A 27,709-nucleotide genomic window follows, 5' to 3' on the forward strand; every position below is an offset into this window, starting at 1 on the left:
TATTTAAAATGGAAGGTTTTTTTTTTAATGTTTAAAAGTGGTCCCTGCCACAACTCATTTTCCCATATAAACAGCTAATTTTGCAGCTCAGAAGTTTTAACCACAGTAAGTTGTTGTTGCTAAGTCGTGTCCAACTCTTTGTGACCCCATGGACTGCAGCACACCAGGCCTCCCTGTCCTTCACTGTCTCCTGGAGTTTGCTCAAACACATGTCTATTGGGTCAGTGATTCTATCTAACCATGTCATTTCCTGCTGCCCCCTTCTCTTCCTGCCTTCAATCTTTGCCAGCCTTAGAGTCTTTTCCAGTGAGTCAGCTCTTTGAATCAAGTGGCCAAATTATTGGAGCTTCAGCTTTAGCATCAGTCCTTCCAATGAACATTCAGGGTTTCCTTTAGGATTGGCCATAGTAAGATGGGAGATAAAAACCACTTTAAGAAAAGTGCTGAAAGTGGAGAGGAGGAAGCTGAAGGAGTCAGCACTAACTGGAGTTTCAAAATAAAACAGAAACTGTGCTGCTTGGGACAGGATGTAGAAGGTAGAAACAGCAGCCCTATCAGGGGTGGGGATTGCCTTTGCAGCCAGTTGCAAGCTGTCAGAGGTGAAATGAAAAATGTGTGACTAAGAGTAAGAACCAAAGAAGGCAGAAGGGTCCCTTTCAACAGGGTCATTGACCCAGCATGACCTTGACTGTTTTACTTCTATCATAAGTAAGACCACTGTGGTGACTCAGTACTATAATGAAATTTTTGGCTCCATATTAACTTTCCAAATGACCTTGACCGACACTTGATTCTGCCATTTTGAATATTTTATCCATTAATCATTTTCTTAAGATGGCTAGCTGAATGAAAAAGTTTTACACTAAATCTGTTGTGGTAATCATTCCACGATGTATTTAATTCAGGTCATTTTTTCATACACCTTAAACTTACACAGCACTGTATGTCACCTCTATCTCAATAAATCTAAAAGGGAAAAAAGTTTTAGGTAGTTAGACTTCATAGGGATGCAATGAAATGAGTTAGAGTTGTAAATTGAAAGTTTTGAGTTAAAGGTATTTGCTGTATGTTGAGCCTTTAAAAAGTGAAAAAATAATGAAGTTAAATATTTACTGAGTTCCTACTGTGCACCAAGCACTTTATTTAGCAATTTATATGCATCATCTCATTTAATTTTCCTAATGAGTCCTTTAAGCAGGTAATCTTCCATTTTATAAATTGAGGCAACCGGCATATCTACCATTACTTGGAAAGCTATCCTATAAAAATAAAGACTTGCATGAAAATATATAAAAGCAAAGTTGTTTACTGCAGTGTTACTTACAATAATGAAAAAGTAAAATAAAGTATATGTCCAATGGAAAGAAAGGATGAAGGCACATCTGTAAAATATATTTTTGGAATAATTTTTAAAAACAATGAGAAGATAATGATATAATATTTTTAAAAGAGTAAATTTATCTGTGTATAATGTTTAGATCTAAATTGCAAGGGATATATGCCGGCCTAGGGCCAACCTGGAGGAAAGGAAAGGAGGCTGGAATCTACCTTGTGACAGGAAAAAGGCCGACAGGGAAACAGAAATACATCAAAATGTTCCTACAAGAGGAACTTACCAGGTGGTGCAGTGGATAAGAATCCACATGCCAATTCAGGGAATGCAGACTTGACCTCTGGTCCAGGAAAATCCCACATGCCGGGGAACAGCTAAGCCTGTGTGTCACAACCACTGAACCTGTGCTGCAGGGGCCCACGAGCCCGCGCTGTGCAATAAGAGAAGCTACCGCAATGAGAAGCCCATGCACCGCGGAGAAGAGAGGCCTCCCTGCCCACCACAGCTAGAGAAAAGCCTGATGCCACCAAAAATCTTGGCTTTCCCTGACTACTGAGACCTAATAAAAAATACAGAGACAAGAGTCTGGGGGAACTAGAAAGGTGAATTTAATCCTCAGCTGGCGGAAGGGAGACACAGCAGGCACATGCCTCAAAAATTGTGCCCCACTTCCATGAGGAATCTGTGCTGTGCTTAGTCACTCAGTCTTGTCCAACTCTTTGCAGCCACATGGACTAGCCTGCCAGGCTCCTCTGTTGTTGGGGATTCTCCAGGCAAGAATACTGGAGTGGGTTGCCATGCCCTGCTCCAGGGGACCTTCCGAACCCGGGGATCGAACCCAGGGCAGTGGAACCCAGGTCTCTCGCATTGCAGGTGGATTCTTTACCATCTGAGCCACTAGGGAAGCCTATGAGGGATCTGGAGGATTCTACAGATGAGGGCTTGCCCTCAGGGGTCGGTGATGAGGAACAAAAGTGTAAAGATCTTGTATTCTTCCTCTTGCATTGTTTCAAACACAGTTGCAGACTAGCCTCAGCCTGTTAATTGGGTCTGGCAGTCCCATAGCCTAGTAGTTGACTCCATTGTCTTTTGTGTATTGTACTGTGGCCTTCTTTCTATAATGCAAAAAGAGAGAGAACTACACAGAGCACTCTGCAGAGAGAGTGCTGTAAAGGTGAACACCAGATACAGGATGTAATTAGCATAGAGTTTCTATAATGCAAAAAGAGAGAAAACGACACACCAAAGAGAGTGCTGTAAAGGTGAGCACCGGATACAGGATGTAATTAGCACAGAGTTAAAGGATGGTAGGTGCAGAATGCAGTTCATGCAGAGCCTGGGGGCAGAAAAGCAAGCTTAGTTATAGGCTACACATTCAGTTCAGTTCAGTTCAGTCCCTCAGTCATATCTGACTCTTTGCAACCCCATGAATCGCAGCACGCCAGGCCTCCCTGTCCATCACCAACTCCCAGAGTTCACTCAGACTCACGGCCATCGAGTCAGTCATGCCATCCAGCCATCTTATCCTCTGTCGTCCCCTTCTCCTCCTGCCCCCAATCCCTCCCAGCATCAGCGTCTTTTCCAATGAGTCAACTCTTCGCATGAGGTGGCCAAAGTTTCAGCTTTAGCATCATTCCTTCCAAAGAAATCCCAGGGCTGATCTCCTTCAGAATGGATTGGTTGGATCTCCTTGCAGTCCAAGAGACTCTCAAGAGTCTTCTCTAATACCACAGTTCAAAAGCATCAATTCTTCAGCGCTCAGCTTTCTTCACAGTCCGACTCTCACATCCATACATAGGACCTGTTAAAAACTAGGAGTGATTAGGCCTGCTCACTGTTCTCTCCATCTTCTTTGTTCTCAGGAAAGAAAAGTAAAACTCATTCTTCTTTTTTCCCTTTTCATTGCAACAAGTCTAAGTGCAGCAATGAAGACGCAAGGCACCCAAAAATAAAAATAAAGAACAAATTAATTTTTGAAAACTCTAAAAAATGTTGCTTTTAGATATCTCTGGGTGATAAGAGTAAGTCTAATTTTTATATTCATCTTTATACTTTTTTCAGTTATTTATCTTTTCTAAGACCTTAAATTACCTCTAATTTTTATATTCATCTTTATACTTTTTTCAATTATTTATCTTTTCTAAGACCTTAAATTACTTAAGTACCTCTGGTTAGAGGCTTCCCTGGTGACTCAGACAGTAAAGAATCTGCCTGTAATGCTGGAGACCCAGGTTCAGTCCCTGGGTCAGGAAGATCCATCCCCTGGAGAAGGAAACGGCAACCCACTCCAATATTCTTGTTTGGACAATCCCGTGGACAAAGAAGACTGGCAGGCTACAGCTCATGGGGTTGCAAAGAGTTGGGCATGACTAATATTTTTACCCTTGGTTAAGTAATAATATGCCTTATAATGTTAATGATCAGAAAAATATATTATTTTAAAAAATTATTTCTCCACCCCCAAAGAATTCATTTTGTAGATTAGTCTGGAAAAGTTGCTAGGGTCCTCCTGAAATAATTAATTATTGAGTACCTAAGTTTCTCATCGAGCTACTAGATCAGTCCTAAAAGAGAAGATTCCTTCATTTATTCCTTCTCTTTGTTTCCCTCCCTCATGCCTGTCATTCTCTTTTTAAAACAGTAGTTAAGACCTGGCCCCTCTGCCTTTTGAAGCTTATTATCTAGATGAAAGAATGAAATTGCTATGTCATTGAATTGCTAATTCAAAACTTGCTATCTCCTCCTAAAATCTGATCTTGCAGTTTCTGCCCGAGTGGGGTTTATATCCAAAAGCTGTCCCTGCGATTTGGGCACCTAGCCCACCTAGCCCCTCCAGACTTCGAGAAAGGGCATTACCTTGAGGCTTTGCCTGCCTTTACCCAGTTTGCCCAGTACTTTTTCATTCCCAGCTTAATCAAAATCAAATCTCTTAATTCAGATAGCAGAACATTGGCAAACATTAAACAAGCATGAAAGCAAATTGTATATGAGACAATATGTAAACCAAACAAACATTAATTAGGTAATCGGGTAGTTAAAAAATCACGTTCTTTCCTACCCATGTCATTTTAGAGCTGGCTTCAGGCTCCCTGGGCACCAGCAGCTCTTCATGTTTCTCTCTGACAGAGCCTTCTCTTTTGCAACTTGCCCCCTACCCTCTGGGCCCCTTCAGTAAGGCCTTCTCAGTGATCAGAAATGAACAAAAGATACATCTCCAGTTCAGTTTTGGTACCTGCTTTCAGGCCCTTCCTGTTCTTTCTGTCCCCGAGGAACAAAAACAAGAGACACAACCAGTGCTTTCCCAATGCAGGTCCCCTCGACCACAGGGAGTTCATGTTGAACCAAACGCTGCATGTCACAAGTGACACATTCTTTTGTTCTGTTTTCAACTAAACAGTTGCCTTGGTCAGTCCTTTGAGAAATCATTTCTGAAAGAGCCCCATCCCTAATGTTAGAGCAGAGCCTTCTGAGAAGTTGGTTCATGTTGTAATCACAGATCAAGTGCCTGTCTCTCTCCATTTATATGTCATCAGTTCAGTTCAGTTGCTCAGGTCGTGTCCAATTCTGCAACCCCATGAACTACAGCACACCAGGCCTCCCTGTTCATCACCAGCTCCTGGAGTTGACTTAAACTCATGTCCATTGAGTTGGTGATGCCATCTAAACATCTCATCCTCTGTCGTCGCCTCCTCCTGCCTTCAATCTTTCCCAGCATCAGGGTCTTTTCAGATGAGTCAGCTCCTTGCATCAGGTGGCCAAAGTATTGGAGTTTCAGCTTCAACACCAGTCCTTCCAATGAACACCCAGGACTGATTTCCTTTAGGATTGACTGGTTTGACCTCCTTGCAGCCCAAGTAACTCTCAAGAGTCTTCTCTAACGCCATAGTTCAAAAGCATCAATTCTTCAGTGCTCAACTTTTTTTATGGTCCAACTCTCACATCCATACATGACTACTGGAGAAACCATAGCTTTGACTAGATGGACCTTTGTTGGCAAAGTAATGTCTCTGCTTTTTAATATGCTGTCTAGGTTGGTCATAACTTTACTTCCAAGGAGCAAGCATCTTTTAATTTCATGGTTGCAGTCACCATCTGCAGTGATTTTGGAGCCCAAGAAAATAAAGTCTCTCATTGTTTCCATTGTTTCCCTGTCTGTTTGCCAAGAAGTGATGGGACTGGATGCCATGATCTTAGTTTGCGGAATGTTGGGTTTTAAGACAACTTCTTCACTCTCCTCTTCCATTTTCATCAAGAGGCTCCTTAGTTGTTCTTTGCTTTCTGCCATAATGGTGGTGTCATCTGTATGCCTGAGGTTATTGATATTTCTTCCAGCACTCATGACTCCAGCTTGTACTTCTTCCAGCCCAGCGTTTCTCATGATGTACTCTGCATATAAGTTAAATAAGCAGAGTGACAGTATACAGCCTTGACGTACTCCTTTCCCGATTTGGAACCAGTCCGCTGTTTCATGTCCAGTTCTGTTGCTTCCTGACCTGCATATTATTTGTCATAGAAGTTAGATAACAATTAGAAGGCTTACATGGTAGATAATCTGTCTGCAGTGCAGGAGATCTGGGTTTGGTCCCTGGGGTGGAAAGATTCCCTGGAGGAGGGCATGGCAACCCACTCCAGTATTCTTGCTGGGGAAACTCATGGACAGAGGAGCCTGGCGGGCTGTAGTTCATGGGGACACACATAGTCAGACACAACTGAGAAACTAACACTTTCAGAGGTTCCATGTCAATAAGGCATTATGAGATGTTGGTATGTGATTTGAAGATGATAATGACAGATGTCCCCTCCGTCTTATCAAACTGTGGTGAAGGTTTTATCATTTGGGCACAACGATAGAATTTGAATATCTATCTGTTTAGTATTCTGTTACTGGAGATGCCTTTAACATTAAAGATGGTTTCTACTGAAGCAGGGTATAGAGGTTGGCTGTGCAGAGACTCAGAAGACTATTTTTAGAAGGAGGAGGACGTTAATTCATATCTGGCTGTATTTTGATGAGCAGAATCACCCCTTCTTCACTGTCAAGCTTGAAGGAGAGACTCTGGATGCAACTTCAAGGGACTTTTCCCATGTGGGACCCAGAGCAACTCCTACAGATGTCAGATCTGAGAATAGAAGTAGAGTGAGGTCACGTGACCTTGGCCTCATGAAGAACGTGCAGCAGTGTACATTTTATGTCTATGATAGGCCCTCTTATCATATGGAGCTTGTTCAGTTCAGTTCAGTCGCTCAGTCGTGTCCGACTCTTTGCGACCCCATGAATTGCAGCATGCCAGGCCTCCCTGTCCATCAACAACTCCCGAAGTTCACTCAGACTCACATCCCTCAAGTCAGTGATACCAGCCAGCCATCTCATCCTCTGTCATCCCCTTCTCCTCCTGCCCCTAATCCCTCCCAGCATCAGAGTCTTTTCCAATGAGTCAACTCTTCGCATGAGGTGGCCAAAGTACTGGAGTTTCAGCTTTAGCATCATTCCTTCCAAAGAAATCCCAGGGCTGTTCTCTTTCAGAATGGACTGGTTGGATCTCCTTGCAGTCCAAGGGACCCTCAAGAGTCTTCTTGTTTATTAAAAGTTTCCTCAGGAAAGTGGATTTTTTTTTCTTTTCTTATAGATATTTCCAAAATTGTAAGCATTTAGATATGCTGCAGAATTTCAGAAGCTTGGTGCTAAATGTCAGGATAGCATTGACTCTTCAGAGGTTTACAGAAGGCTCACAGTTTGAGAGAATCTTCCTTCGAGAAACCAAACTTAGAAAACATTTGTTTCAGAGTGTCATGATTTTTGTTATTAAAAGGACCATTCTCTTTACAAAACAGAACCTGCTGGGAGTACAGTAAGAGGAAGTTAAAGTGCAGTCGTCTTTATTAGCAAGGCTGTCACTCAGAAATTCTGGGGTAGAACCTTAACCAGTGGGCAGCCATTCTAGGGAGACAGATTTGATAAGATTTTTGCTTCCTTGGTGGCTCAGATGGTAAAGAACCTGCCTGCAGTGCGGGAGACCTGGGTTTGATCCCTGGGTCGGTAAGATTCCCTGAAGAAGGAAATGACAACCCACTCCAGTATCCTTGCCTGGAGAATTCCCATGCAGAGGAACCTGGTGGGCTGGAGTTCATGGGGTTACAAAGAGATGGGCACAACTGAGCCACTAACACTTTCACTTAAACACTGATGCCATCAGGACCTCATTTTTTTTTTTTTACTAGAAAATTGAATTTTTGTACTTAAAAATATTTTCAAAGGCTTATGCCATAGTGGAACAACTGAAGGATAGTTGAACCAAACTCTTGGGCAATTAGAGGAGCATCCATCAATGCAAGCTCTTGATTTGCCACTGGGAGACCCTTCATTAGAGACTTTGGGGAGCATCTCCCACTTTGTGGGTAACTTGTCATCTGGTTTGCAGCTCTAAGTGTCCATAGTCAGTATCAATCATCTAGTATCTTACAATTTATTAAAACCTACATATACATGTTGCTTTTTTTGAGGCCCACCTCTACTTTTAGGATGTGTTTTTTGCCATGTAGATTTTCTTCCTGAAATCTAATGTATCAGAACAAATTTCAGAGTCTTCAGAAGGGAATTTTTCACTTTAACTACCCGGCAGTTCCAAGTCATCTGAAAACAGCTATGAGCACTGGGCTGTGGGCACATCAGGAACTGGAAGACAGAACCGAGAAGCTGGAAGGTAGTTTCTCTGCCAGGACCCAGCAGACTGTGCTGGCCCGGCCATCTGGACACGTGGGAGATACGGCGAAACACAGACAGAGGGCCACCTGGCCAGTTTTCACAATGACTTAGACAGCGTTTTGCTGCTGTCAGCCAGGGATGGCTTCTTCAAAGAGCTGCCCGTCTGCAGTGTCTGTAGTTTTCTCTGCTGAACTCATCCTGTGGTCCCCTCCCCCAAGTCTGCTTCTCCGATAACTCAGAGAACCACGTCCATTCACTCAGTAAACACTTACGGAGCATGAGCTCTGTTCTGGTCCTGGGCTTGGTGCTGGGGGTGTAGTGATGAGCACAGGAAAGAGGGCTCCTGCCTCCTAGAGCTTGCGGCCAAGTGGGCAAGGCACACACATCACGCACACAGTTTGTCACTCTAGATCATGGCAAGTGCTACCAGGGGAAATACGAGTTTAGATGAGGGTGGGGAACCGATTCGGATGGGCTGAGTGGGACGGGGCTCAGGCCACCTTGTGCTGCAGAAGTGAGCGTGAAGTTGAGGTAAGGGTGAGCTAAGGGCCCTAATGTGTAAAGCAGGCAGACACACGTTAACTAAGTTAAATGTACACACAGTGCTTTCACAGTGAATTTTGGCTCTGTATCCAAATTAAGAGCAGAGCACTCTCTCTGAGTTTTCTTGGCTGTTCTAGAAATGCGGTCTTGTGTGCCTGGATTCTTGGCCCTTACTTCAGTTTGCCTCTGGGCTGTCCCTGTTATGGGTTTTTGGTTTTCATTTCTCCTTACTGTACTCACTGCTGTTGTGAGTACCCTGGTGGGCCAGGTTCCCTCAGCTGATCTTAAAACTTTCTCACCTACTGTGGTTCGGAGATCAGCCTGTCTGCTCCTCCTGTCTGGCTGTGCCCCACACATCACCAGGTAGAAGCTTCCCAGGGAGGCTCCAGCCCTTCATCCCATCCTACCGTAGCCTCAGAGTCTGTGCTTCCATGCCATTCACATCCGAATTCAGATTGTGACTCTGATCTTAGATGGGTGTCCCAGTCTGGTTATATGATCTCTTCAAACCTTGCTATCATTATCTGGAAAATAATTTTTGCTGTGAGGATTAGAGATAACGTGTGCTGAGCGTGTGGTACCTAGTTGGCATTCATTGAAAGCAACCACCCCCACCCCCCACCCCTGGGTGAGCCAGAGTGGAAGAAAGGCTTCTGGGGATGCTGTCCCAGAAAATATGTACATGCTCTCTTCACCTTCTTTATGCCTAATGCGCTCTGATTTGCAGGCAGAAGACAAGGCAGACGTGCTGAATAAAGAGCTTCTTTTGACCAAGCAGAGGCTAGTGGAGACCGAAGAAGAGAAGAGGAAGCAGGAGGAAGAGACGGCCCAGGTAACAGGCACGGAGGGGTGGGGAGCCAGGCTTTACACGGGTGCATTGGTTCCTGGACCTGATTAGTACTATGAACAAGAAGGAAAGTTGTTGTTGTTGTTGTTCAGTCACTCAGTCGCGTCCGACTCTTTGCGACCCCATGGACTATAGCACGCCAGGTTTCCCTGTCCCTCAACATCTCCCAGAGCTTGCTCAAAATCGTGTCCATTGAGCCAGTGATGCCATCCAGCCATCTCATCCTCTGTCGTCCCCTTCTCCTCCTGCCTTCAATCTTTCCCAGCATCAGTTAAATATGAAGTAGAGTTAAATTTGTTCTAAATCAAGGCTGGTGCTGAAGCGGTACATGTGAGTAGCACTGAGTCATTTCTCCTGAAGGGTGTTAGGAGAGGTGGCAGCATTTCCACCCTGGAACAGCTTTCAGGAATTTGCCTTCACCAGGATGTCTAGCAAGAGTGTTAAGTCTTCTCCAAGTTTAAGAGCTTGGAATTATGACCCAAGAGCTGTGACAGATCTGTAAATTTCGTGTTGCTCTCCAAGACGACTGGCTTCTCTGAAGTCATTTATGGGGATCGTTAAGCCGGATGCCTACAGAGATCTCTGCTGAGGTTTGCCTCCATCAGTCACGCTTCATTTTCTGGATTGATGACTTTGAAGAAGGAGCACCAACATTTCTGTTCCTGGCAGAACTTTCAAATCATATTCTCTGAGGAAATAGAAAGAAACCCTTTGGAAACCAGCCTTGAAGTTAGCTCCCTCCTGTCTTCATGTGAGTGGTGAGGGTGATCACCTGGAAGACACGCCATTGCCAAGGAGCCCCAGAGGTGACAGGTGACAGCTGGAAGCAGAGCTTCTGGCTTCCGTAAGGAAGAGCAGGTGGTCTCCATCTCTGTCTGTCCCAGCCAGGCACAATTAGCTCAATTGTTTTAATGAGTTTCATTCAGAGACATCAATAATACTAAATATAAAACAGAACACAAAGCATTTCAAAGACCTCCTTCCAAGCAACCAGCAAAAGTTCCAGTAAAGTTACTAATGAAGGAATGTGTTATTTAGCATCTTCCAGAATTTATAAAAAGTATTCCATGATTTTCATTTTTTCCCCTAAATAATGAAATGTTTTGCCAATTATGGTGGACCAGGAATTTTTTTTAACGTAATCAGAAATATTCAGGGGCTGATTATTGGTTTGATCTTGGCATTTTGATGGGGTTTACTCTTTTCTTTATTTCCTGCTTTTTGAGGGCCTACTTCAGTACTTTAGGTAAAGAATAAAGCTATTAACAAAGGAATTTAATCCATGATTTTCCTTTTGTGTGTGTGTGTGTGTGTATCCTATTTTAATTATGGTTCCCTTCTTCCCTGGTGGCTCAGACAGTAAAGCGTCTGTCCACAGTGCGGAAGACCTGGGTTCGATCCCTAGGTCGGGAAGATCCGCTGGGGAAGGAAATGGCAATCCACTCCAGTAGTATTGCCTGGAAAATTCCATGGACAGAGGAGCCTGGTAGGCTATAGTCCATGGGGTCGCAAAGAGTCAGACACGAATGAGCGACTTCACTTCACTTCACTTGTGAGACAGAGATTATTCTCATTTGTCAAATGAGTTAACTACAACTTAGAGAAACTGAGTGAACTTACTCAAAGCCTCTCAGCTACCTAAGTTGACCCTGAGTCAGTGGAACCTTATGGCAGAAGGGACAAAGGGCATGGTTGATGTCCTTGAATTATGGAAGATAAAGAACGGAGACCAATAAAAACAAGTAAGTTTGAATCAATATAACCTACAAATGCTCTTAAAATTTTAGAATGTAGCAAATATGAAGAAACTCCCAAATCTTCTAATGAGAAGTTCAGCTATCAGTTGTAATAACTTGTGAATTTGGAAGTACCAAGTATCCTCCATTCATATTTTGGGATGCTGCAAAGCAGAATTCATCAGTTGTTTTCTGATTGTGTACTTGCAGATTAACCAGGGTTGGTTTTTGTTTGGTCATCTTGGGAGAACTGAATTCTTTCCCTTTTATCTGGTGACATCTAAGCCTTTTCATTGCTCTAACCTTCTTGAGCTGCCAAGCTACAGAAATAACTGTGGTTTTAGGTTCAGCATTCATAATTCAGTATTTCTGTGACTGTAACAAGTACTGCATCGTATGTCACTTTAACTTCCAAAGTCAGTGTTTCTTTAGTCCACACCTCCGTTTCTGACTCCAGTCCCAAAGCCTCTTGTTTCTACCTCCATAGAGGTAACAACAGAGTCAATATGAGACGAGAAAGAAGGCCTGAAATGTTTTTTCAGTAGTCTGTGACAGAGCATCAAGAGTACATGCGGTGTTTGCCTTGATGTTTTCTGTTTTAGACTCATGAGAATAAAGATAGCTTCTGAATGGACCCTTATTCGACAGTTGTTTACCTTGTTGTTGACTTGGAATCAGGCACACTTGAATATGGATATTGGTGGAAATGTGTAAAGATTTGGATTGAGTCTTGATGTTTCTCATTCTTACTCTCTATAGCTAAAAGAAGTCTTCAGGAAACAGCTAGAGAAGGCGGAATATGAAATCAAGAAGACTACAGCTATCATTGCCGAGTATAAACAGGTAATGTGCCCTGTGGGCTTCATCATTGTGGAAGTATTTGTTTCACTTTTTTCTTTGAGGAAATTTTGTTTGGTTGTTTTTAGAGTTTCCAGAACAGTCGCTGCACTGCACAGATTATATTTGTTGGCTCATTTTCTCCTCTGAAACAGACAGTGGTTAGACATGCTTGCTGATAACATGGGAAGTTTAATTGAGCAAAACAATCTGTTGGTTGTTTTCAATGTTTGATAGATTTAGAGGAATGAGAAATCTTATTACCATTGGGATCCTGCCTCTGCTTTACACAGAAGCTAATTTCCAGTAGATCACATTTGCCAAGGACTAGAATTTAGCATTTGTGCAGCTAGGAGATCTGTGCGTCCTTTGCTGTCACAGTAGAGAGCACGGGAGCTCTTTTCTGGACATACCTGTGTGGCCTCACCCAACAGGGGCTAATGCCTAGCAGGAAAGCTCTTGTGAACCTTAAAATGATCTTTTAAGGTTGGCGGGTGGAGGCAGGGGCTGTTCTCCTTGAGGATGTTTCTGATCTCATCACCAAACAGGGTCTCAGAAAGCCTCCATTCCAGCTCTACTGGTCCCTGCTGGTTAGGCTGGGGCACAGCCAGGAATCCGCTTGTTGTCACAAGACCCTGACTCGACTGTTCAAGTTCCAGCTTTCCCAAATTATTAAGGCACCATATGCCACCTACTTATCCAGAAATTTCCCTAGGGTCTCCTGTTTCACAAAGGAGCTAGAAGTCTAAGTCTTACTTTTTAAAAAAATGGTTTTTTGCTTGTGAATAAAATGTATGTCCCTTGTGGAAGTGCAGAAAAACACAAAGCAAACAAACCTCCCTTAATCTTTCCAACTAGAAAGAATCACTTAATACACTGAGTATGCTTTGTTGCTATTGATATATAAATAAAAATGTCAGTCATATTGTTCATGCTTTTGGAGGAAAACCAGTTCATTTGTTATTATGAATATCTTTCCACAAGGATTTCCCCCTTTCTTGGAAGATTGCTTAGAACTAAGGCTTCAGAACTATCTTACTGTGTTTTATAATCTGTTTGTATCTATATGCTTATTTATCTATACATACATATAATCAATGCATGTTTATTTAATGCCTGCTGCATGTGAGGCTTGATACTTTGGAGGAATAAAAGAGAAATTGATTCAGTTTCTCTGGAAGCTGATCTTGTAATAGGTAAAACTTGGCCATAATTAAGAGGAGAGGGAATTATATGTGGGAGATAAGGAATCCCTTCCTGGGGAAGGAAGTGATTTGAGCTGTGCTTCAAAGATAAGGTGAGGTTCAGGCATACGGAGATGGAGAAGGAAAGGCTGGAAAGGTTGGAAAGAGCATGTGCAAAGGCATGGGAGGTTGGTTAGCCACAGTTTGGTTTAGTATGAGTTTCAAGTGCAGGCAAGAAAAGCAAAGATGAGTTGGGACCGAGTTCAGGCAGCGTCTTCAGGGACAGGCTGAGGAGTTTGTACTTCATTTTGTTTGTAGCAGGACAGTGGCATGACTGGGAACATGGAACTGGCACCACTCGGTCCCAGGGAGAACTGTGGAAGCAAGTGGAGAGATACACAGGCAAAGAAAGACAGAGAGCAGCCAGAGGCCAACAGCAGAGGCTGAGACAGAACGGGTCCTGAGCTACAGTAGATAGCAGTGAAAATGGAGAACAAGAAATACAAGAGAGTTAATAAGGACACTTTGAATTTGGATAACTAGGAGAAGGACTGGTTAGACATTAAGCAGTACGAGGAACATCAAAGACCACGTGCTTGTCATCACTGCGGATGCATTTTTTTCATCACAGTAGGCCATAGGTGGCCTCCATATGCAGCACTTTTCAAAGAGCAGTCCTTGGGACCATTCTTTAATATTATCTGGCAAGCACTTCAAGCAACAGGCCCATCTCTTTGAAAATAATTAAACATATAATCCAAATGCATTCTGTAGTTGGAACTGGCTATATTTCAGAAGGTTTGGGCTTATTTAAAATGGCTTATGGTTTGCCAGAATTGCTGTAGAGATCACTTCCTTTTAACATCAGCCAGTATAGTCCTGCGTATTGTTTCCAGGCCTGGATCTGGAGAAACTGGAGACTGAACTCAACAAGTTCTGATCTCTGAAACTATAGACTGGGATTTTTTTAAGTGTCTGTTTTGATAATAGAGGTAGACCTTTTATGTTTTTAATCCAAATTGCACTTGAAAATTTGACATCCCCTAAATGTTTTATTCCATTTTTTTCCAAAATAAAAAGACTCTCACTTCACTTGGACTTAGTAATACTTGACCTTCAAGTTTTATATGTATATATATAGTTTATATAGGGCTTCCTAGGTGGCATAGTGGTAAAGAATCCACCTGTCAATGCAGGAGAGGCAAGGGACACAGGTTCAATCCCTGGATTGGGCAGATCCCCTGGAGGAGGAACCCACTCCAGTATTCCTACCTGAAAAATTCCATGGACAGAGGAGCCTGGCAGGCTACAGTCCGTGGGGCTGCAAAGAGTCAGACATGACTGAGACACTGAGCACAGAGATATATATATATATCTGCAGAGAGATGTATCTCTCTGTGCTCAGTCTCTCAGTACACACACACACACACACACACACACACAATTTGGGAGACTTTGAAAGCGCTTATTTCTTTCTGTTCCCTGTACTTGTTAACACCTTGTTTCAGAATAATGAGATGTTATTTAATGGTCCTATACTAAACCTTTATGTAAATGTTCTTTCCCAGTGATTATCACAGCACAGTACTTTTCAGTGCTGTGAAAAGTGCTGAAGAAACTGAGGCTTAGAAAGATGAGTGAATATACCCAAGGACACCATCCTAGGAAGTCACAGAGCTAGACTTCCAGGCATTTCATTTTATTCTGTGTTGCCAAACCTCTTGTTTCAAGTTTTAAGTCTCTATTATTTTCTGGTCATTTTAACTTTTAAAAAATTCACTCTGCCACTTCCTAAAGAAACTTGTGATTGAAAACAGAAACTGTTTGTGTTGTAGGAGACACGAGACATTTCTGGTTCAGAATTATTTTCATCAGATTCCTAAAATAGTACCTTGCCCAAAGTAGACAGTCAGCAAGATTCTAGATTGATTCCAAAGTGAGGACAGGAATTCTCTGGAACCAGTCACAAAAGCTAGTGACAGACATAAATCAAACTTATCCCCTGTGTTTTTACTACTGACTGAGATAGAAATGTGCTTTACACACAGAACAGGCTTAGACTTTCTGCTGCTCATTGTGGGAATGACTGGCAAATTTGCAAAGTTTCTTCTACTGTCAGAGATGCTAGAGTGATATATGGGTGAATAAACAGCTATGTGCGCATGCTACATGAGTCGTACTTTCTAATAAAGCAGCTCTTTTCTTTCTCTTAGATCTGTTCCCAGTTGAGTACCAGACTGGAGAAACAGCAAGCAGCCAGCAAGGAGGAGCTGGAAGTGGTAAAGGTGAGAAAGAATGAAGCAGTTCTGTCATACAGTGTCTTCCCAATTCATGTCATCTTAAGTGAGTACCTGATCCCAATATATGATGACACACCACAGGCAGGACAGCCTGTAAATACAGCCCCCACCCTACCTTTGTTACAAAGGGTTTAGGAATTATGGAGAATAGGATTCGTCTCTGGACTGGGATGTGGGCCAGATGAAAGCCCATAAACCTTGTGGGCTGTCAGAGACAGGTAACAGGAAAAGAGGTTAGATTTCAGCCTTGGCACATGAGGCCCCTGAGCTTTCTTGCATGTTGGCAACCTGGGAACCCTCAGAAGCCGGCATCCCAACAGTGCCTGGATTGATGTGACTTCAGTGTGCAGCCCAGGAGGATCAATCCATTAATCTCTTAAACACTAGACACCATGGGCAGTATAGAACTCAGCTGGAGGTGGATTCTTCCACCAGTGTTTTAGAGATGTAAAGAAAACCTGTAGCATTTATAGGGATTCCCTGGTGGCTCAAACGGTAAAGAATCTGCCTGCAATGCAGGAGACCCGAGTTCTAATCCCTGGGTCAGGAAGATTCCCTTGGGCAAGGGAATGGCAACCCACTCCAGGATTCTTGCCTGGAGAATTGCATGGACAGAGGAGCCTGGTGGGCTACAGTCCATGGGGTCAGAGTCACATTTATTTATATGCTGCCCCCTCGTGGTAGAAATCCTTGTGTTTCTTTTCTATTTGAAAAAAGCAATAGCTTATTCTACAGAACCAGGAGTAAATTAAGTGGATTGGTGTTCTTTAAGCAGCACCGTTGGCACAGCCCACGCTTGGGACCAGTGTTATAGAAACCTGATGCAATTCAACTTGAATATACTCAGGTTTATACAGTACTAGTAAGTAAATGCATTCTAGGCACTTTGGCATATCATTTAACAACTTGACAAGTTATTTAACCTCGGCTCAGATGGTAAAGAATCCACCTGCAATGTGGGAGATGTGGGTTTGATCCCTGGTTAGGAAGATCCCCTGGAGGAGGGCATGGCAACCCACTCCAGTACTCTTGCCGGGAGAATCCCCATGGACAGAGGAGCCTGGTGGGCTACAGTCCATGTGGTTGCAAAGAGTCGGCCATGACTGAGCAACTAAGCACAGCTTTATTTTGTGTTCTGTAAACTAGAGATATTACCTACTTCATAAGGTCATGATTAAATAAGATGATGTATATAAAGTGCTTAGTCTAGAACTTGGCACACAATACTCAGTGAATACATACTTTATAAATTAGAACCTGAAAATCTGAGACATGAGAACTGAAAGATCTGAACCTTGCTCTGGGAAGGTGACTTTTGGGGCTTTGGGCCTGGGAGACATGCTTGGACATACCAGGGAAAGGATTTAATGACCGGTGGAATGAAGAAGCAGCTAATGACAAGATGACACCAAAGCCTTTAGGCCTACATGGTGGGGTCATGCACAGTGACACAGAAGTGTGAGCACGGTTGCTTTGTGTGTGTGTGTGTGTGTGTGTGTGTGTGTGTGAAGCGAGGAGCACGGTTATGGTTAGGGACATCTGAGCTTGTAACAGTAGGACATCAAAATATAAATGTTTTATAATATCCCTTATCTCTAAATTTTTTGAAGATATTTTAAGAAAACAGCAGTTTTGTTGCTATTGTTCAGTGCTCTCTGCTTGATGGACAGTCCAGGCATGTAACCCAGTGACTTTCATCACCTTGAACAATAACGACCATCTTTCCTTAAAGTTGAACAAAAGGACATATCTTGAGTTGGCCAAAAAATTTGTTTGGGTACCTCTATACCATGTTATGGAATAACCCAAATGAACTTTTTGGCCAACCCAATACTTGTTTGTTGCTAGGGTAGACTTAGGTTACTCATAATGACCTTCCTTGTCTACCATAGGCAAGTTTACTTGTACTCTTTAAGTTTCTTCATTTGTAAATGGGGATGATAATAGTACCTAATCATACGGTAGCTCTAGGGTTAAATGAGGTAATTAATGCATGTAGAGTATATGCCATGGGCTTGGCATCCAGTAAGGATAATGGTAGAATAAAATTTGTAGAACACATTCAAGAAAATGCTATAACACTTCCTATCTCTGGAGTTTTTCTATAGTTACTTTAAGAAAAAGTAGCACCTATCTTCGATAGTTGGGTTTTGTGCTCATTGTAACCATTTTGGTCATAGCCCAAGAAAAAATACTTTCATAAATGGGCGTTCATTTGATGATCAGAAGCAGTGTCCAAAGAAAAAGCGTGTCACAGTGTCTCAGGACATGATATATGCCATGAAGTGCAGTTCGATACTGGTTATCTCTTTTGGATATTTCAGGGTAAGATGATGGCATGTAAACACTGCAGTGACATTTTCAGCAAGGAGGGCGCTTTGAAAGTAGCGGCCATAAGCAGAGAGGACCAGGGGATTGAATCCGATGATGAGAAGGACTCTCTTAAGAAGCAACTGAGGGAGATGGAGCTGGAATTGGCACAAACCAAACTGCAGCTGGTGGAGGCCAAGTGTAAAATCCAGGTTGGTAATTTGATAAAAGACCAATAAGAAAAAAATAAAAGTTAGTGGTCCAGGATATTCTAGTATTAAAACTCAGAATCATGGAATGTTACACCATATATGATGAATACATTTTCTGCCCACTAATGAGTTGTATTTTACATTAAACACTGATATAAACCAGCCAATCCTAAAGGAAATCAACCCTGAATATTCATTGGAAAGACTGGTGCTGAAACTGAAGCTCTAATACTTTGGCCACCTGATGCAAAGAGCCAATTCATTGGAAAAGACCCTGATGCTGGGAAAGATTGAGGGCAGGAGGAGAAGGGGACGACAGACGATGAGATGGTTGGATAGCATCACCAACCCAATAGATATGAGTTTGAGCAAACTCTAGGAGATAGTGAAGGACAGGGAAGCCTGGCATGCTACCGTCTGTGTGGTTGCAGAGTCATGTTGCAAAGAGTCGAACACAACTGAGCAACTAAACAAAAATAAACACGTAGTTTTAAATAAATTTTTAATAATTAAATTTCACACACACACACATCTTATGGGAACTTAAGCATTGCCTTTTTAGTTTACTCTGAGTTTTTTTTTTGCCATGGTCCTTTCTCATTGAACTTGGTCACTTAGCTGATGCTTAGAGTTGAAAAGCCAAACCCCTCCTGCTATCCTCGCCCTAACAGTTGAACGTTGGCCGAGAGCCATTCTTTCCTTTGGAGTCCCTTTTCATCTTTACCCGATTTTGCCAAATCCCTTTCCCCATAATCTCGTTCCACTGTGGAGGATATCAGAATCGGGAGAACAGTCCTGGCTTCTGATGGACTGTTCCCATTTCCTTCTGTCAGTGACCCTCACCCTCACTGCATCCTGCCATGGCATCCGCTGCACCACACTAATGCTCCTGAACTTTCTGCACCAGACCTTGTACATTCCCAGGGCCACAGGCTGTGTGTTGGGACCCAAAACTCATTCATGCTTACACTATCAGTAAAACTTCTTTCCATCCATATGCTTACGTTTACCTGTGGTTTTAAGCATCTTCTCTCAGGTTGCAGCCTAAATTGGACCTAAATTGCAAGGGGGGAGGAAAGGGTAAAATGAGGTTTCCTGTCACTGATCAGAGAAAGCACAGATTCTGGGTTTTAGTGGTAACTCTTTTAGCTCTATGTTTTTTTTTTCCTGCATTCGGAAGCCAACTAAATCTCACCTGGGTGTGTAGGAAGAAAACTACGGCTGTGTGGATTCCAAAAAGCTGCACTCTGATTTTATTTTTGGCAGAGAGAAAACATTTATATAACTCAGATGACTTTCTTTCTTTAATTAGGAACTTGAACATCAGAGAGGAGCCCTTATGAATGAAATCCAAGCTGCAAAAAACTCTTGGTTTAGCAAAACCCTGAACTCTATCAAAACGGCCACGGGCACGCAGCCGCTGCAGCCACCACAGGCCACCCAGCCCCCCAAGGAGAGCACATAGTTCCAGCCTCACCCAAGCACAGGAGCACAACGATCAAAGTGACGGAAACCCAGGAAGAGTCCTGGTGTCCCTTTGAAAGGAAGGGAAGGAGGCCAGAAAGCAAGCCAGGATCTTTCAGTAGCTCTCAATCTTTCTCGTATGACGCTTTTCAAAGGGATGTTATTTAAACTAACCTGATTTATGTTGAATACCTGTGTTTGTGCTTCATGGAAGGCCGTGTTCCGATCCGTCATAGTATTATTACACATTATTTTATATGCCTGATGTCTGGTTGGAAACAAGTAATTCAGAGCTAAATGCTTTTTATTTAGAACTAATTATTCATAATTATTTTTATCTTACATGAAAATGGAGATGTGTTTTATTCCAAGGTTGAATTGATAGGAAGATATTTGTCACAGCAAAAAAAAAAAAGATTGAAACCTAAACCTCATAACTTTTCAGGACTTCTTCAGATAAAGCACACTGTGGGGCCAGCCACGACCAGTCAGGTTTCCTCCTGAAAGTGATTCCCTGGACAGCGATAATCCTATCCGAAGGAAAGAACAGATCTGGGGTTGGACAGTTCCCAAAGAGAATTAGTTTATTTTTATTTCCTGTGGGGTACATCTGGAAATTAAGTGCCAAGAACCATGGAATAAGATAGGTTATTGAGAACACACACTAGATAAAAAAGAACTGAAGTTTTCATAAATGCAGGATAAAATAAATCACTTTGGTCCTGGTCTTCTAACAGGTCGTTTGCAGAATCCCGCAGGAGAACTGCAAGCTCCTAGGCAAGCATACAGTTGCGCCTTCTGGCAAATGTGAAGTCAGAAGTGGGTATTACAAGTTTCATCTTTAGGAGACCTTTACCAGAGAAGCCTGAAAAGGCCCAGAACAATTACTGTGCTTAGAATGGAGTGTAGAACCAGGGACAGAGTATTTGTTTAATGTTGACATATACTTTGCGAAGGAAACACTAATATACTGTAACTTTGTTAAAGTTATGAAATGGGAAATAGAGGTCAGCTTCATATCACCTTAATTTAATACTAGGCCCCTTTTTCTGAGTTCTGTAGCTTCCTAAAAATGTGCCCTTGGTACCCCTAGATGAAGAGATGCAAATGCATTTGTAACATTTTCGATTACATATAAAACCTTTATAGAAATACTTATCTCATGGAAAGGCAAAGCTATTGTGTAAACGTTGATGGAAATATTTTTTTCAATTATATTTAACATGTCTTTATAAATAGTCTTTGCAAGAAATCCTTTGGTAAGGGAAAAACCAATTTTCCCATTTTTTAAGCTGTTTTGGAGGCCTTCGGTCCTTTTACGTCAACCAAACTACTGTCGTCTGTGTACAGTAACATTTATTGATGCTCATCCTTGGCTTCACTGTTGAAAATATTCTTTGCAGAGGATCTTAAACCCTGTAGTGGCAGAGTGACTCTCATCTGTGCCATATGTTGCAGTTAAAAGTAACACACTCTTGGAAGTAAAACTCATGTAAGAGCCACCTCAAGTCCAGGACCATGCACTACAAGTTGCTCACTCACGGTGGATCCTCTCCTCTAAAATACTCATTAAGCTCTAAAAAGTGAAGTTCCCCTCATCGGTAAGTGTTCTTCTATCATCTATAGCCTATAAAATTGATGTGGTTGTCTGCTATCCTTCATTACACTCATCAAATAATACTTTTCTTACAGAATTCTCTTTTTTGTCCTGACATCTTTCATCATAGTTTTCATTTCCTTTCACTCCAGAGGAAAATAACTCAGCATTCTGAGTATCTGTGTTGACTTTAACATTCCATTTGTGGTGGTTTAGAAAAGTTAATATTTGTTTTGTAAAATATAGTGGCTAGAAAATTGCATCTTGGTACTTGTTTTTGTAAATCATTCAGTAAAATTTGTTAGCTTTCCTGGTACTTTATGCTTTGATCCCAAGAAGCCTTGTACAAGTTGCCTTATCAGATGGCTAGCTAAATTAAGGATGTTCTTTTGTGTTTTGTGAATCTCATAATTCTACTGTACAGAGCTCTTTTTACATTTCACAGAATGCCTAAATTGCATAATTTTCCTTAAATGGTAGTTGAGAGAGAACTAGCTCTAGATTCAGTTCTTACCTGTAGACCTGGCTCAGTTTTATAGCCCTTAACATTTGTTTCTTTAAACAAAATCACCAGGTACAAACATTGTAAACATTTAATCAGTTGCATTTTAACTCTTTTAACAGATTATGATGGCCATCTATAGATTTTTTTTCTCCTCCAGTTCCACATCATACTTGGGTATGTGTATTAGTATCATAGTCTAAACTGTCCCTCACTACAATGCCTTTGGGTGAGTAGCAATAGCAAATGCAGAAAGAAAGAAAATTCAAAAGTTGGCATATGATATTATTCATACAATCTTACAATAGCACTATCCTAGACCACATGCCTTTCACCATATAGTTTAAAACTCATGCATTCCAGCATTAAGTATCTGCCAATGGCAACCCACTCCAGTACTCTTGCCTGGAAAATCCCTTGGATGGAGGAGCCTGGTAGACTCCTCCCCCTGGTAGTCCATGGGGTTGCTAAGAGTCGGACACGACTGAGCAACTTCACTTTCAATTTTCACTTTCATGCATTGGAGAAGGAAATGGCAACCCACTCCAGTGTTCTTGCCTGGAGAATCCCAGGGACGGGGGAGCCTGGTGGGCTGCCATCTACGGGGTCGCACAGAGTCGGAGACAACTGGAATGACTTAGCAGTTTTAACTTATCTTAACTTGAAGTATATTTGAGAATTCATACTTTTCTTTGGATTTTAGAAAGAGGTTGACCAGCTCAAATATCCAGGAAAATTTCAAATATTTTAGAGTGTTTTTCATCTTTTCCTTGGATACATTGTATAAAACATTCCTCCAAAAATCCAACATTTGCAGCATTCTGAAAAGTGAAGAGTTCTCCTTTCATTAAATTCTTCAATATAAGAGAATGAAGTTCAATTTGATAATTCAGTCATTAGCTTTTATATCTTGAGAATCTTAACACATTCCTTAGAGCTGAAAGAAACCAAGTTGAATTTTGCAGTGCATATGTTTTCTAGCTTCCCACATCCTGAGCCATGGCACAATTTGGTTATATTTAGTTATATATAATTTAATGCAAAGAAATTCTCAGTTACTGTATATGAGTGCCTATCAGAAACACTAAATAGGAATGTCACATAGGCCTATGGCCTATCTTTCCATGCAACCAATAATTCTCTTTCCCTCTCCCAATTACTAAGTTCGTGGTTTGTTCTTCATTGGCTTTCTTAAATTTCCATAATAAGGTAGAAAAGTAATCTTTGTACTGATGTTGGGATATTTAATAGTATGTATCTGGTTTCATTGTTTTCAAAACTTTCATCCTCTTATACTATGTATTAATATTTATGTTTCTCAAACCCTTACTCCATTTTCCTAAAATACTTTCCAGTTGATAACTAGTGGCTTCATTTCCTAGCTGAAGTGAGAGAAACAAGAGAATATACAATTTAGGGCACAAGAGATGAAAGATCCTTAAAGGAACGGATTCATTTCTGACGATAAGAATCACATATGTAACTAATGTAAGGGATTGAGTTTTCTTTTTCTTTACTTGAGATCAGTCTACTAATTATTCTGGTAAGGTGGTTGTCCAATTTCATGATCGTATTAGGGAAAAAGCAGCTTTTAAAAAGTGAAATATTTTATCTTTCTGGCACAGAACACTTTTAATTACTTAGTAAGATGATTCTGTTGTATAACTTACTCTTTAAAAAAAATTCTTCTTCTCTTGCTTCAAGTATAGGTAAACGAGAGCATGAACTATTGTTTGATTTGAATGCTGTGAGATTTGTGTGTGATTGGTATAATTTTATATGGCTTATCCCTGCCTCTTTGGTATACCCTGGTACCATTCAACTGAATATGCACATGGTGATCAGATACAGAAGGCCAGACCCAACTCAGTGGCCTGTGTTTCCTACTACCAGATACAAAACTCTTGCCCTCTAGCTGCCATGCTGATGGTCACATTGAACTGGAACTGCTCCAGAACATCTTCCTGTCTCATGGTGGCTTCCATGTAACACAGGCAAAGCCCTTAGGGATTTTCTTATCTTTCAAGAGCTACCAAAATGAAAACTTGCATGTGGGCTGCACCTCGATAGGAGATGATCATCTTGAGTTGTAAGGAGAAAAGTGGATGTTTATGAGTAGCTTAGTGACTATAGTCAGCTGTCAGACATTCCTGTCTTAGTTTCCATCTAAAACACTACACGTCAAGCTTATCTGCAAGTGTGTTTGCTCCCTGCTATAAAAACATCTTCATCAACGTGTCCCACTCTCCCTGCCTCCACCCCTGGTTTTTCGTTAGCGGTATTCTGGAAACTTAAAAAAAAAAAAGAATCATTGAGTAGAAAATGAATATTTTAAGTTACTTTCCTTTTTCATTGGCAATAAATTAACATGTAAAATCTTTTCTGTTGAAATGTAACTTTTAATAACTATATATTATATATGGAATAAAATATAGGAAACTGAATGATAAGGACATAAATTTGTCAAGACTCTGGTGTCATGAAAGCACAAGAATAAAGCCTGGAATGGTCCCAGAATCCAAGATCGTAATAGCCTTTGCATCAGTTTCTCTATTTTTGGTATTCTGCATAATGTATGGATCCTTAGTTCAAATAAGAAAGTTTCTCAGTCAGCCTCACTTCATTTCTTTCAACTCCTACCTTTCCCTTGCTGAGGAGGTAGTAGAAACTCTATGCCATCTGTTTTTACGAATTCTATGATTTTGCCCATGGCTTCTCCAATGAAAACAGGTTCCAGAATAAAAGAGTTGATTAGCTCAAACAGTGCTAATTGACTACGAAAGAAATTAGTGAGCAGCCTCTCTCCTCTATCAACACTGACCAATTAGATGTTTCCATTATTCCATGTATTATGTATAGTACACTCTATAAATGTAAATGTAATGCTTGTTAAGAAAAGTGCAATTTATTGTACATTGTCCCAACAAACAAATGTTTACTTTTATAATTGTTATGAACTTGAATTGGATTACTATCTTGTTTTCACGTGTGAATGAAGCCTTGTGAAATAAACAAATGCAACTGAAAAGGTAGCAAGGTGACTGTTTTTGTGAGCCAGTGATGTTCTCAATGCTTTGTGTTGCCCCTTTGGCCCCAATAAGCAGTAATAAACATTTGTTCTAAAATCCATCTATGTCTTAATTTTTCTTCTAGTTGACTTTATTCTGAATCATCTGAACCCGGCATTGGTGAAAAGCTTATCTGATACTAGACTCTAGTCACTATAGCAAGGAGAAATAAATAGGAGTTTGCCTTGCAAAATGATATCATGTACAGCAGGCACAGCCAAGTGCCCTGTATGCCTCTCTTTAGAGATTCCTTGGTTGCAAGTAACAAACTCTCTCAAGCTAGCCTAGTAATAAAAAGGTAGTTAATTAAAAGGGAAAAAGTATATTTAGCTCATACCACCAAAGGCCAAACTGTTGGGCCTGAAGAGGCACAGGGACAAAGGGCTGGAATGCCATCAGCAATGTGAGCAATTGTTCTCATAACCACTCTTCTGCTTGTCTTGACAGGTGATGCTTATCTGCTGCTGCTGTCTCTGAAAAGAGGCACCCCCTGCTTCAAAGTGTATAACCTCCAAGTTTATATGCCCCGTCTTCAAGTGACCGGCAGAGATGGACTGGCATCTCAGTGTCCCAATTCAAAATCTTGCAACAATCTCATTGGCTAATATTGGATTGGGTGGCTGCTGCTCGTCTTTCAGAGTACAACCCAGTGGGTGACATCATGTAATTCAGGCAGAACTTTGAGAAAATCCTGAAGGCTCTCCTGAAATGGAGGCAGGGTACAGAGAATTGTGATTTGTACTAGGTTCTAATTTGCATTTTGTTTTGGGTGTCCCTGGAGCCAAATGAAAGCCAGATTAATCAGCTCCTCTTAGAATTCAGCATGTATTAAAAAAAATATTAATCAGATTGCAAAATTAGTTTGTGCCCCGAACCCAGACTAGAGACATCTTTTGTTTGGCCCATGTAGCAATTAAAACAATGAGAAATTTTACATAAAAAGTAAAACCGTCAAACTATCCAGAAAATATCTACTGAACTTGGCAGTTACAAGGTCATGAATAGTCCTATCATGAAAAGTAAGTGGAACTCGCTGTTTATTATTGATTAAAGGTCCTAGTCTTTGTGAAGTTACCTGTTAACCTGTAGGTTTTGTGCAGGAGGGACGCAAATCCCATTTTCTTTCCAGTGGAGTAGATGACTCCAAAAGTTAGATACAGTTTTACTACTTTGTTGGACAGTAAGTAGTTTGTGTCTAACTTTGCAACCTTATACTAATATTCCATTGTTAAATTGTCTATAAATACTTAGCAGTGCAAATGCACTTTTTGACAGTTTTTACAAGGTACTGGTTCTCTCACTGGTTTATGCAATGAGTTGTATAAAATATTTGTTAACATTCAGTTTTTACTTGCATGAATCAATTTCACCTTTTTGAAATTATGCTTTTAACAACTTTTGAGCGCTGTCAAAGGGACACTCACAGCAAAATCTTTTAAGATTTTTTTTGATGTGGACCATTTTTAAAGTCATTATTGAATCTGTTACAATACTGCTTCTGTTTTATGTTCTGTGTTTTTTGGCTGTGAGGCCTGGGATCTTATCCCCCACTACCAGGGACTGAACCTGCACCCCCTGCATTGGAAGGCAAAGTCTTAACTGCTGTACCACTAGGGAAGTCCAGAATAAAATCTTCTGAGAGTTTACTTGCAAAGAAAGTTTGTGAGGAAGTTCAGGCTTTAGAAGAACAAGCTTGCCAAATAGAAATTATAAGAATTTATAGAAAGAAACAACACAATTTCCAAGGATAGAGTCTATAATTAGTTTGTTCATGGTTCTCACACTACTATCTATATTTTAAGACATCAGCATTGCAAAAATCAAAGACAAAGCATTTGATTTTAGGGAGTCTACTTTTAGAGGAAAGGCTCAGGTTCCCGAGTTTCATTTATTTGAGGGACTAGAACTAGACATCGTGACCCTGATGTGTGTGTCGTTGATGATGGTCTGCCTTTATCTCAGGATACAACAATCGTCATTTTCCCCTTGATTTGGGATCTGATGTACCCAGTTACTCCTGATGGCAGCAGTGCAAGGAGTCAGTTTGCTTCTACATGATACATGGAAGGACAATTACAGGATACAACTGGAGAGAAGCAGCACTGAATTTCTGTTGACTCTTAAAAATGGTAAATTCTAAGGTGTTTTTAAGCACTGGCAGAAAAGGAAGAGAGAAAAAGCTATGTGATGATCTGGAGGAAAACCATTCCAGACTGAAAGCAAGCACAGAGCACAGACCTGGATGTGAGAACAAACTTGGTGGGTTCAGGAGTGGCAAAAATGCCAGTGTTTTTAATCAAGGAGAGGGGACCTGGTGAGAGATGAGTTCCGAGAGACAAAGGAACTCAAAAGTGAGATTCAAGATCATGTAGAACAGTCTAGGTTGTGTAAGGAGTTTGGACTTTATTCCTTTGAAAAGATTACCTTGACTACTCTGGAAAACTAACTGTAAAGGCACAGTGGGTAAGCAGAGAAACCAGCTAAGAGGCTAACAGTCCAGACAAAACACTCACGCCTTGGCCTTGGGTGGTAGTAGTGGAGGTTGTGAGAAGTGGTTTTATTCTCAACAAACTTTGAAGATAAAGCCACCAAGACTTGGCAGAGGATGGGATGTAGGACAGAAATTGAAGACGCAAGTATGACTCCTCGGCCTGAGCCACAAAGAGAATGAGGTGACCATTCACAGAGCTGGAGAGTAACTGGAAAAGCTGATCTGGGGGGGGTGTGAGGATGAGAAATCCAGGTGGTTTTTTTTTTTTTTTTTTTTTTTTTCAAACCAGCTGAATTTGATGTGCTTATCAGACTTCCAAGCAGAGGCAGAGCCTGGAGCTCAGAGGAGTGGTGGAACTGAGCAGAGATTTCCCAGTCACTGGTAACTGGTGGTATTTAAAACTGCTGCCTTAGGCTATCTGGTGGGAGAATTTGCCCCAGGTGCATAATCGAGCAAATTTAAAAATCACTAGTAAGTGAAGTTGCTCAGTCCTGTCCGACTCTTTGCGACCCGTGGACTGTAGCCTATCCCCGTGGACTGTAGCCTATCTGGCTTCTCCTTCCATGGGATTCTCCAGGCAAG

The 27,709-nt window shown here is 41.4% G+C and overlaps 1 protein-coding gene across 12 annotated transcripts in view; it reads left to right on the forward strand.

Moving 5' to 3' along the window:
* The window catches only part of RABGAP1L (RAB GTPase activating protein 1 like), a 726,983-nt gene extending 700,852 nt beyond the window's left edge, over positions 1 to 26,131 (forward strand). For 10 of the 12 annotated variants that reach the window (XM_069546100.1, XM_069546102.1, XM_069546105.1 and 7 more), the window contains 5 exons: positions 9,307 to 9,411; positions 11,922 to 12,005; positions 15,397 to 15,468; positions 17,808 to 18,005; positions 19,318 to 21,832. In XM_069546100.1, coding sequence (XP_069402201.1) covers positions 9,307 to 9,411; positions 11,922 to 12,005; positions 15,397 to 15,468; positions 17,808 to 18,005; positions 19,318 to 19,470 — 612 coding nt within the window. In that variant the 3' untranslated portion in view covers positions 19,471 to 21,832. Of the gene's footprint in view, positions 1 to 9,306; positions 9,412 to 11,921; positions 12,006 to 15,396; positions 15,469 to 17,807; positions 18,006 to 19,317; positions 21,833 to 25,083 lie in introns of those variants that run through there. The other 2 variants (XR_011247784.1, XR_011247785.1) reach the window with 1 other exon arrangement.
* The last annotated feature ends 1,578 nt before the right edge of the window (positions 26,132 to 27,709 follow it).

Source organism: Ovis canadensis, chromosome 12 (genome assembly GCF_042477335.2).
Source record: "Ovis canadensis isolate MfBH-ARS-UI-01 breed Bighorn chromosome 12, ARS-UI_OviCan_v2, whole genome shotgun sequence".
Lineage (NCBI taxonomy): Eukaryota > Metazoa > Chordata > Mammalia > Artiodactyla > Bovidae > Ovis > Ovis canadensis.